At 33.3% G+C, this 12543-nt stretch overlaps 1 protein-coding gene across 4 annotated transcripts in view; it reads left to right on the top strand.

The window, feature by feature from the left end:
* PPEF1 (protein phosphatase with EF-hand domain 1) overlaps positions 1-9510 on the top strand; it is a 156366-nt gene extending 146856 nt beyond the window's left edge. For all 4 annotated transcript variants that reach the window (XM_031958915.1, XM_031958914.1, XM_031958913.1 and 1 more), the window contains 3 exons: positions 6803-6966; positions 7951-8035; positions 8878-9510. In XM_031958915.1, the coding sequence (XP_031814775.1) occupies positions 6803-6966; positions 7951-8035; positions 8878-9065 (437 nt within the window). In that variant the 3' untranslated portion in view covers positions 9066-9510. The remainder of the gene's footprint in view (positions 1-6802; positions 6967-7950; positions 8036-8877) is intronic.
* The last annotated feature ends 3033 nt before the right edge of the window (positions 9511-12543 follow it).

The following is a 12543-nucleotide window of genomic DNA, read 5'->3' as shown; positions in this document are numbered from 1 at the left end:
ATTTCCCCTGTTCTCTCTTCCTCTTGTGCATCCCACTTTCTTACCTTTTCATTTTTCATTTTTACACTATCCCATCATTGTCAGCTCATATCCATACCCTCTATTTATGTATACTCCTAAATGCTCTTATAATAAACAAGTTATTAGGAGTTACAAATATCATATTCTCATAAAGGAATATAAACATTTTAACCCTATCAATTTCCTTATTATTTCTCTTTCATGTTTACTTTGTTTTATGGTTCCCTTGAGTTTTGTATTTGAAAGCAAAATTTTCTATTCAGCTATGGAATTCCTGAAAGTCCTTTATTTTATTAAATATCCATTTTCTCTTAGAAGGATTATAATTAGTTTTGCTATGTAAAACTAGCTCCTTTGTCTTCCAGAACATTATATTCCAAGACCTCTGCTCTTTAATGTGGAAAAAGCTGCATTATATGTATTCCTGACTATGGATCCATGATGTTTAGATGATTTCTTTCTGAGTGCTTGCAGTATTTTTTTCTTGATGTGGGAGCTCTGAAATTTGGGTATAGTACTCCTGGGAACTTTCATTTCCTCTTTCAGGAGATGTTTAGTAGATTGTTTCAATTTCTGATTCAAGGATATGTGGCAATTTTGCTTGGTGATTTCTTGAAGTATATTGTCTTGGCCTTTTTTTTTTTTTTTTTTTTTTTTTGATGATAGTTTTCAGGTAGTCCAATAATTCTTAAATTATCTCTTCTCGATTCATTTTCCAGGTCAGTTGTTTTCCCAATGAGATAATTCACATTTTCTTCTATTTTTTCAAATTGATTTTTTTTTTTTTTTGGCTGTGATTGTTTTTTGATTTCTCATGGAGTCATTAGTCTCCATCTAACCAATTCTAATTTTTAAGTAATTATTTTCTTCAGTGAATTTTTTTTTTACATGATCAATCCTCCTTTATAAGAGTGCTTATCTTCAGTGGATTTTTGTGCCCTTTGGCAAATTCTGTTTTTTAATATATTATTTTATTTGTGCCCCTTTTACTAAGCTGTTGATTATCTTTTCGTAATTTCCTTGCATTACTCTCTTTTCTTTCCCCAATTTTTTCTCTACCTCTCTTATTTGATTTTTAAACTTCTATTAGAGCTCATATAGGAATTCTTGTTGGACTTGTATCCAATTCATATTTTCTTTGAAGATTTGTTTGTAGCTGTTTTGACATACTGTCTTGTGAATTTGTGTCTTGATCTTCTCTGACACCATAATAGCTTTTTATGGATTCATATTTTTGTTGTTTTCCCAGAGTATTTCTTGATTTTTAATTTTATGTTAAAGTTGGGTTTTGTTCCTGGGATAGTAGGAGCACTCTTCCAAGCTTCAGATTTTTCATGCTGCTGTGCATGGGTATAATAATTCTGGAATTTGGGTATAATACTCCTGGGAGTTTTCATTTCCTCTTTCAGGAAGTGTTTAGTAGATTGTTTCAATTTCTGATTCAAGGATATGCGGCAATTTTGCTTGGTGATTTCTCGAAGTATATTGTCTTGGACTTTTTTTTTTTTTTTTTTTTTGATGATAGTTTTCAGGTAGTCCAATAATTCTTAAATTATCTCTTCTCGATTCATTTTCCAGGTCAGTTGTTTTCCCAATGAGATAATTCACATTTTCTTCTATTTTTATTTATTTATTTAGCTCTGAAACAGGGCTAGTTTTAGGAGTCTGCTAAATTTTCAGTGTTTTTAAGGTGGTATGATTCAAGGGAAGATGTGGTCACTGCTCTCCTGGCCTGTTCTCTGGTCTTTACCAAAGAAGTGCCTACAAGTGCTGATATTCTTCTTGGCCTTGGAATTATGACCAAGTAACCTGATCCATTGTGAATGACCACAAGCACTCTTCTCTGCTATGTAACTGTGACCATGGCTCCTGTGTCCTTGTAGCCATGAATGTTAGTATCCCTCTTTGCCTTGAAAGTACAACCCTGAACTGCGAAGTACAACAGGATCCTGCTTTAAGTACCAGAAAGGTTCTCCTGTAATCCCTTTCTGACTGGTTGTTCAATCCCCTTATCACCTGTGGATGAGAATGGATGCAGCCATCTCTAAGGTCTGCTGCTGGTTGTGCTGGCAAGTATTGCTATGCATTGCATTGCATTCCAAGAAAATCCAATGTCATTCCCCAATGACATCTTATACTGGAAAAAATGTCTTATACTGACTTTTCATTGGCTTTGCCACTCTGGAATTCAATTTGGGATTTTATTTTAAAGTTATTTTGAATAAAATGTTGTAAGTTCAGGTGAGTTGCTTCATCATCTTGGTTATGCCTCACACCGCCCTCACCCCCCCAAAAAAAATGCCTTCCCTCAAGGATCTTAATTGTAATAATGAAGTTAAGACATATATAGAGAGTGTGTATATATATATATATATATATATATATATATATATACATACATAAGACATAGAAAATAGGGTCTTAGTAAATGCTTTATCTATTTTTAGAAGTATGAACACAATGTTATGGAAATGTGTAGGAGAGATCATTTCTGGTTGGACATGGGTCATGAATCAAGGAAGAATTCATTGGAGGGATATTCTGTCAGTCATTGAAAGATGGTTATGATTTTAACAGGTACAGATTAGGAAAGAGGACATTCTTGGCTTACAAAATCAAGGAAGCAAAGGTACAGAGCCAAGAAAACAAAGAATATTTTTCAAAAATTGAAAATATTTCTGTTTATCTGGAACACAGATCACATAATATATACACTCAGATTTTTATTAACTAAATGAATGAGTGAGCATAGGAAGGAAGAAAGAGGTATTAGGTGAAACAAGAATTGGGAAAGTATAGAATCATGTAAACCAAGGGAGAATAGTTTCAAAGAGAATAGGTAGTCATCACAGTGTAAAAGAAGCAGCTAAGTTATTTAGATCAAACTCTGGACTTGTAGTCAGGAATACCTGAGTTCAAAACTGGCTTCAAACCCTTATTAGTTTTGTGAGCTTGGGCAAGTCATTTACTTCAGTCTGCCTTAATTTCCTTATCTTTTAAACTTGGATTTATACTAGTAATTGTGCCTGAATATTATTGTGAAAAGAAAATGAGATAATATTTGCAAAACACTTTAAAAATCTTAAAGTGCTATTTCAATGCTAGTTATTGTCACTGTGTATATCGCAAAATAATAAGTTTTGTTTCAGTGATTCGGTGATATAAAGTCAACTACAAGTATTTCCAGGTATTGAACTGAACTTTGTGACTACAAAGAAAGGCCAATATTCTTTAACTACCTTCAAAAAATTTCTAATGGGAGAAATATATAAACAAGAGAGAATAGATAGAAAGTGTCTGAGAGACATTAGTAGTTAGGTAGATCATTTGATCCTCTTCTTGATTGGAAGCCAGAGGAATTTAATAGTAGAGGTAAAGGAGTAGAACATTGAGGTATAAGGGAAAGGCAGTGTGAACATATGGAGATAAAGTGTTATATTCTTAGAAATGACAGTAGATATATATTGATGAATCATAGAATCTATAGAAGAGAAAAACTGTAAAAGTAGGATTTTTTTGTTGTTATGTCATTTTTCAGTTTTATCTCATTCTTCATGACCCTATTTGGATTTTTCTTGGAATTGTTTGCCATTTCCTTCCCCAGCTCAGTTTACAGATGAGGAAACTGAGGCAAACAGGGTTAGATGATTTGTTCAGGGTCACACAGCTAGTAAGTGCCTTAGGTTAAAATTAAGCTCAAATCTTCCAGACTCCAGGCCTAGCACTCAGTCTACTGTGCCACCTAGCTGCCTCTGTAAAAGTAGGAAGGGTAAAGGGTTTATTTTTTTATTTTTATTTTTTTGAAATTTTATTTTACTTTATTTTATTTTATTTTTTAAATAACTTTTTATTGACAGAACCCATGCCGGAGTAATTTTTTACAACATTATCCCTTGCACTCACTTTTGTTCCGATTTTTCACCTCCCTCCCTCCACCCTCCCCCAAATGGCAAGCAGTCCTATACAAGTTAAATAGGTTACAGTATTATCTTAGATACAATATGTGTGTGCAGAACCGAATAGTTCTCTTGTTGCTCAGGGAGAATTGGATTTAGAAGGTAGAAATAACCCGGGAAGAAGAACCTAGTATTCTTTCTTTGGGTGTAGCTGCTTCTGTCCATCCTTGATCATCCTTGAAACTGAGCTAGATCTTCTCTTTGTCAAAGAAATCCACTTCCATCAGAATACATCCTCATACAGTATCGTTGTTGAGGTATATAATGATTTCCTGGTTCTGCTCATTTCACTCAGCATCAGTTCATGTAAGTCTCGCCAAACCTCTCTGTATTCATCCTGCTGGTCATTTCTTACAGAACAATAATATTCCATAACATTCATATACCACAATTTACTCAACCATTCTTCAATTGATGGGCATCCATTAATTTTCCAGCTTCTAGCCACTACAAACAGGGCTGCCACAAATATTTTGGCACATACAGGTCCCTTTCCCTTCTTTAGTATCTCTTTGGGATATAAGCCCAGTAGTTATACTGCTGGATCAAAGGGTATGCACAGTTTGATAATTTTTTGAACCTATGTTCCAAATGGGCAAAGGGTTTATGAAGAGCTTTCAATGCCAAAGGAATTTATATATAAATAAATGTAAAAAATAATGCAATAGATATAAATCATATTTAAATGTTACATTATATTTAAGGAATTTTATTTTACTATTTTTAATTTTAATGACTATATAATTATATTAAATTTGATAAAAATGTACATTTATTGCATATTATTGAAGTGTCACATATTTATCACATTATATTATATGCTATTACTTTTAAATATCATAAATGCAAATATTAGATAAATGCATTGTTATACACTTTAGAAATAATAGGTTACATTTAAATAGCATTTTAAGATTTTGAAAACATTACAAATATGATTTCATTTTATCTTCCCAACAACCCTGGGAGTTAGGTACAAATATTATTCTCATTTTACAAATGAGAAAAACTGAGGCAAACAGAAGCTAGTCACCTAGTAAGTGTCTGAAGTACTAGTCAAGAAATATTTTAATTCATGATTTCCAATGCAGAAGAATGCTTCTTTTAGTTTTGGCAGTTTTCTTAACTGAAAACACTTGCAGGGATAAGGCATTTAACTAGAACTAAGACTTCCTCAGTGCCCCATTTTCCAGATGCTGTTTATTTGCATATGATAAATGGAAATACTCCATAGTTAGTAACTAGGGAATCTTGGACATCAGAAGTATGATTATTATTTGGTTATGGCTTAACCTATTGAGACATGTATTTGATACAGGTACTAGTTAATAACCATAAGCAAGAATGAGGTTTCTCATTAAGCATACTGAACTCTATATATGGAACAGATACAAGGACTGGTACTTATAAAAGAAAGAAGGTAGCTAGCTTCTCCCTTCTGGATGTCCCCCACCTTTAGAGCATGGTCTTTTTTCACTCATACTTCTTCTGCTCATATTATGCAAGACCTACTTTAGGCACCACTCCCTACAGGAGAAGAGAAGGCAATGCAATTCAACATCAACTATCCTCTACAAGACAACAATGGTGATTAGATCATTTTCACCTAAGGGGGAGAGGACTTATGTAGAAAGCTTTATGTTGCTTTGGGATATTTACAAAATATTATATATATATACATATATATATATATATATAATATATAATATATATTATCCTCCCAACAATCCTCTTTTAAGAAGTCCTAAGTATCATCTGAGAAAAGGAAGGGTTAAAAAAAAAGTCCCATCCTGCCCCCTATCAAAAATTTAAGCAAAGAATCAGAATTTCTATCCTTTTCACTTTATCTCACACATTATTCACTTTTTTTAAATTTCATGAATAATGAAATAAACAAAACAGAATTTATGATTAATGACTTTATAAGACATACAAAAACTAATTAGACAAAATTTATAAAGGAACTAAAGAACTGCCTTCTCTTTAAGTGGGGAAAAAAAGTAGAAGAGATACGTGGAAATGCCCCATTATAATTAGTCATCTGAATTTCAGGAGAAATTTCAATAACAATCATATCTGCTTCTCCTCTTGGCTCTCAGAAAGCTTTATATGACTGCAATAGTCAGAGGCAACTCTGGCCAACCAGTGGTAGTTCAACCTACTACCCTTTAGTACTTGGTCTCACTTCTCTACACATCATCAGTCAATTTAACCACTAGTGACTCCTCTCACTCATGATTGAATCTTGTCTCTCCATGATTTCACCTCACCCTGATGTTCCTGGTCACATATTCCTCCTATCTTGGGAGAATCTTACTATTCCTTCCAAGGGAGAGGTTTTTTAGGGAGAACTTCTTTGCAATCCATGAGACCTGACATGCCAAAGAATTCTAGCTCACTAGCAGAACTTTGTTTTTCAATGTGTAATTCTCCATATGTCAGAGTTACTCAGAGTTAGCACATATATTTTTCATTCCTTGCTTAAATATAAGATCCTTGAGGGCAGGGGACTTTTTTCATCTTTTCATCACTAATCTTGATGCGATTGATATGATTTAACTTAGTGGTCACTAAATTAAAGCTTGTTGATTGATTAATATCTTAGTTTTCCTTAACAACTCAGTTGTCTCATTATATATAAATATCTGTATCAGTTTCCTTCTGCATAAAAGAGGGATAGTAATAGCTATAGTACCTACTATGGTACTGTTGTTATGAAGCTCAAATGAGTATGAATAAAGTATTTTGCAAATCTAAAGTGCTATATTTGTCAACTAATAGAATTTTTATTGCAAAATAATAATTGTTATGGCCCTTCTTTTTAGGAAAGATTTCTCTCAGTGACTGGGCAAAGGCTACAGAGGAAGTTTTAGAATTGCATTTGCCATGGATGTCTTTATGCCCTCGACTGGTCAAAACAATTGAGGATGGATATGTTCTTTATAATATGGGTTTTAAGGATCTACCTGTTGTAAGGGCTCCAAAAGTGGTAAGAAGTATGTCATTCTATATTAATCTTTCAGGGAATGAACCTCTTTTCTGTAAGGTTGGAATGACTAAAATGATTTGATTCTTTCCAAGTTTGGGGATGAGTGTTGAGTAGGACAGGGAGTGACTGAGAGTATGATACTATGAGGAAAGGAGTTACATCTTATTCTTTAAAAAACTACTGATTTCCAAAGCTAAAAGAGAATATACAATTAATATGCAATTCAAGAGATAAGGTAAACTAGAATAGTAGATAAAATACTGGATCTGGAATTAGAAAGACCTAAATTCAAATCTGACCCTCAGGCAACTCAGTAAAATTTATGTCCTAAGTTATAGACTGCATTTCTGTTTATAGAAGTGACTGCAATGGCAGAATTACAAATGCTTGGCACATTCAAAAGAGATTGTAAAGAGGTTTGGATTTGGGGTCAGATCATTTGGGCTTGAATCCCAATTTGACTATTGGGTCACACTGTGCAAGTGACTTTACCTCTCTGGGTCTCAGTTTCTATACTGAGGATTTGGACTAGGTGCTTTGTTACTTTTGAAATTTTATACAGTACTAGGTAGAAAAGGAGATGTGCCTTCCTCATGCTAGCAGAAATTATATGAATTATCCAAAATATTTTTATGGAATTGTGAGGAAGGAAGAAGAGAAAGATGTCTAACACATGGTATTACTAAAAAATAATATGATTGGAATATTATTGATAATAATGATGTAAGGCAGCAAAGTGATTAGAGAGCTGACTTTAGAGCCAGAAAAAGTAGGTTTTTAAGTCCCACTTCTGACTCATACTTGCTATCTAACTGACACTGAAAAATCATAGAGGATACCTATATCCACTGAAAGAATTTCTTCATTCAGGAATTCCCTGTTCTCATGACATCATAGGTGCCCATCCCTATCTTTTTTAGTATTGATGCTTAATCTTACGCCATTAATTAAAATAAATACTAAATTAAAAAATACTTGTTTTAGGCTAAAGCAGGGATGGTAGAAACTCTGGTCAGATACAGATCTGACTTGAAGATCATATTCAACATCATCGACAAAGATCAATCAGGTAAAACAATTACTTTATTTCTGTGGCAAAAGGAAACAAGGGTAGCCTGTTTTTCAGAAATGAAAACTCTAATTCTTTTTACCCATTGCTGTTTTCTGCTAAACATTATTCAACATATTAAAATATAAATCATAGATTTGGCAACTTTTGTTGCTCTCAAAAATAATTTTGGTTAGACCAATGATTCAGAAACCCAAGATAGCTTTTAGTCTATTGTAGAGAGCCAGGAGTTAAAAGCAATATCAACATTGTAGATGTATTCTGTCAAAATATTCTATGAGTAATTATTTACCCAAGTTGAAAGTAACTACTATCAAAGTAGTTCATTGTTTGAAATTATGGCAACAGTCACTTCCCAGGTCAGACCTTTGTGACTGGATACTATACAGTTTTATTTCATTCAAACCCATCTCCTAAGTTCCAGATTTTCCTATAATTTTCTATAATTTTATTTTGTATTTTCAGGAAAATTAAATTTCCTATTAATTTAATTTAATTGATTTAATTAATTAATAATAATAATTGATTGATTTAAATAATCCTATAATTCCTATACTTCAAATAATTCTCTCTGAAGACAGCAGCAAACAGCATTGTTTCATTATTTGCCCATTCAACTGTTTTATACCTCTTGTTTTCACTTAATTATTATAAATGGCATGCTGTTTTTCCACTATTTCAGATTTCCATTATGCTTCCTTTTTTTGTAACTTCACATTTTGTTAGTTGATGATGTGATAAAGCTGTTGATTGGCTCCACTTATTTCATGATAAAGCACATGTCTTGCTTGTTCCTGTGGTGGGTCATTAAATGAGAATTCACATCTTTTTTTTCTTCACAGGTCTGATCTCCATGGATGAATTTCGTGCCATGTGGAAACTTTTTTGCTCTCATTATAACATTGACATTGAAGAGTCTCATGTTGACCAACTGGCTCACAGCATGGATCTCAACAAAGATGGCAGTATTGACTTTAATGAGTTCTTAACAGCCTTTGATGTGGTTCACAGAGCCACAAATAAGCTATAACTCTCAAATCTCAAAACGTATGAAATTCCTTAGATTGTCTCTACAATGGTAGGCTCTCATGCAGAACTAAAATCTTTATCAGGCTCATGGCATATGGATGAATAGTGTGAATACAAGAAGTTCCCAGTGAGCAATTAATGATAGAAAAAAGTTATATATATCTTCTTATAGGATCTATACTCTAGATTTAGGACATTGTCAAATGAGAAATCAAGATCTGATCCTGGGTACTGGCCCCATAGATCTACTTTTATCTGGAGACCAAAACACAATCAGAATAAGTCTGGAGAGGCAAAAAAAAAAAAAAAAAAAAAAAAAAAAAAAAAAAAAAAAAAAAAAAAATCAAAGATAATTAGCCAGCATTCTGTATGTGAAAGATCTTGGAACAATAGGATGAGGAATGACAGGGAATTAGTGAAATAAAATGTTATTTCCATCTCTGCAATCTTTTTAAGTCCCTCTTAAATCCTCCTTAGTCCCCCTTAGTTACTAAGTCCCTCTTGAACAAGGTAAAAGGTACAAATGGATGACACGGTAAACTTGCAGCAGCATCAGAAGTCATCCTGCACAAATGAAACTACTAAGGGTAACCACATAGTTACCCTTAAAATTGCTGTTATAGAGAAATTGTGCATCAGGAAGAAATAAGAAAAAGAAAACACTCTGAACATTTTCCAGAGTTAGACCTCAGTTACTTCCCATCTTCCAATGGTTCTCAAATAAGGCACACACCTTTTGGAGCACTGAACTCTAGAGAAGTTTTTGTGATTGCAAGAGTTTTGTTTTTCTCTTGACAATATATGATGCAGTCTTTTTTGATTACTAATTGCATATAGGATCAATTCTCAGCTCAAGAATTCTAATGTTTTGGTGGCAAAAATGTTCATTTTAAAATTGGAAGATAAGGATGAAAGTGGCTAACCTATGGAGTCTCCAGGAAAGCCTGTAATTACTCCACAACTTTTAGACTGGAATTTGCCCCTTGTTAATCCTGTTCTTGAGAAATAAGATCATGTAGTCATTGATTAAATCCAAAGGATATTTATTGAATGCCTAATATATGCAGAGTCCAATAGTAGGAACTGAGGGGAGATAAAGATATTTAAGATAGGATATGGTCACTATTTTTGTGGAGCTTAAAGTCTAGCTTAATTTTGTCCCTTGGCTCCTAATAGTTGATTACAACAATGATTTATATCATTCAGTGATTCTTTCATCAGGAAATAGTGTTAGGATTTGGCACTACTTGCCAACATATACTTCTTATGCACCTCTCTTCTTTGGTCTACAATTCCCATTCCCACTATTACTCAGTTCCTTAAAGAGGGATTTTCTAAATACCTTTTCCTAGACTGATTTCTACCTCGTAAACTAATTTTTTTTTTCGGTCAAATTTTCCTACACGTCTTTAATCAAACCCAGTGAAGGGTTTTCAGTGACTTTAACTACTCTAAAAACAGAGACAGTAAACCAAGAGTACAAATATATGGGGGAAAATTGTTGATTATATTGTCTTGTTTTTATATTCAGACACTAGTCTCTTTAAATGTGGAATAGAATAAATTGTATAATTCCTGTTAAAAAAATTGTATTGTTCAAAAATGTGTTGCAGAATTACATTTAGTTGTGCATTGACAATCTGCTAATCAGCTTCAGAAAATATGTTTCTCTAAAGAGATGCTAAGATATTTTCCCCATTTTTCCTGGAGAAAGGATGCCAAAGAATTCAGAATCTCAAAATTAGCATTTTAGTCACGAGTATACTTTCTGGCTGCTTTTAAGAAGGAAAACTATTGCTTAGGTTTACAAGATAGGCTAAGAAGAGCCAGATTGCATACTTCAATTACAGAGAAAATAGTTTTTTCTAAGGCTATCTGTGAGGAAGAAAAGAAGAGGAAGCCTTGTCTATCCTTGGGAGACTGACAGAACGAAAGTATTTTAATGGTATCCTCAAACTTGAGAGAACAGAGAGTAAATCTTTTTCTTCTTTCAAATGAAAAGATAGAAGAATCAGGAACAAGTAAAGAACAATTGGCAGTATGACTGCCCAAAGAGAACTACTGGATGAAGTAAATAGAAATTTAATGAATTTTAGTGGTGAACAAAAATGTCTAGGGGAAGAACTTGGAATGTAGGACTATTATCTCCTAAAAGGACTGAACCAAAAGAAATCTTAAAGAAAAGAACTTACACAAATATATAAGACCAGGAGTCATTCTCCATAAATGAATAGTCAAAGGATATGAACAGTTCTCAGAAAAAAAAATTTCTATTAGAGGCAAGTACCATGTTAGAGAGCCAGCCTTGTAACTAGGACAATTTGGGCCCAAGATAGTTTCAGAAGTGTTGAACTATACTGGTAGAGGGAGTATCTGGAAGTTCCCTATCTCAATAGACTAACAGGTTCAAACTCTATCCCTACTAATAAATCTTTGGAAACATTTTCCCAAGTCATTCAAAATACCAAAAGTGCAAATCAAAACAACTTTGAGGTTTCACCTCTCAACAAATTGGTAAAGATAAAAAAAAATTGGGAACAGTTAATGTTGGAGGGGCAATTAATTAGTAGTGTGCAAAAAAGTGGCTAAAATGTCTTACACTTTGACTTACAGTTCCTACTCCTAGACATATGAAGTCAAAGAGTTTCTTTCTAGAAAGATCCTATATAGTCCCAAATACTCATATCAACACTTTTTTTGATAGCCAATAATTGAGAACAAAAGTAGCTGTTCTTTGATTAGGGAATGACTAAATAAATGTGGGTATATTTATTTAATGTGCTTTAAGAAATGAAAATTCAGTAGCAGAAGAAATGCCTTGGGAAGTTTCTATTAACTGATATCAACCAAACAGAATACACAATGATAACATCAAAGTAAATAAAAAAACAGTAATATCAAAATCCAAAAATAAATGCTATATTAATACAATCCTTTACACAAAAATGCAATCTTTGCACTATCTGTGTAACCTTAGGCTTTAATAGTAAAATTGACAATCAATATATATTCTCTACTAGATGCTAGCCACTGGCTAAGGATACAAAGAAAAAAAACAGATACCTTCCCTTAAGAAGTTTGCAATTTAATAGGAAAGACAATACACAAAAGGGAGAAAGCAGAAGAACAGCAGAAGTATTTTGGTACAGGATACTGTAGTATAGGAGTATGGGATTTATGGAAAGGAAACCAAGCAGAACTGTTGATGGAAAATGAAGTTATCTGGAAATTCTTGGGTTCTCTATAATAGGGAAAGCTTTGGCAATTTATTGCTCTATCCTCCAGCCCTTTAGTTAGAAGGAAAAGGCAGCTGAGGGTACTGAGAAAGTATTGAATATTAAAACTGGATCAGCCTTCCTGCTGATGAGATTTCAGGTGATGACTTTATCATCAGTAGTTGTGTTGTTTATGGAGTCCCATTGGAGCAACCGATGGAAAATTAACACTTCTCCAAGGCTTCATCTGTAAAATTAAGGGGT

Source organism: Sarcophilus harrisii, chromosome 3 (genome assembly GCF_902635505.1).
Source record: "Sarcophilus harrisii chromosome 3, mSarHar1.11, whole genome shotgun sequence".
NCBI classification, from domain to species: domain Eukaryota; kingdom Metazoa; phylum Chordata; class Mammalia; order Dasyuromorphia; family Dasyuridae; genus Sarcophilus; species Sarcophilus harrisii.
This window is presented reverse-complemented; position numbering and strand designations above follow the sequence as displayed.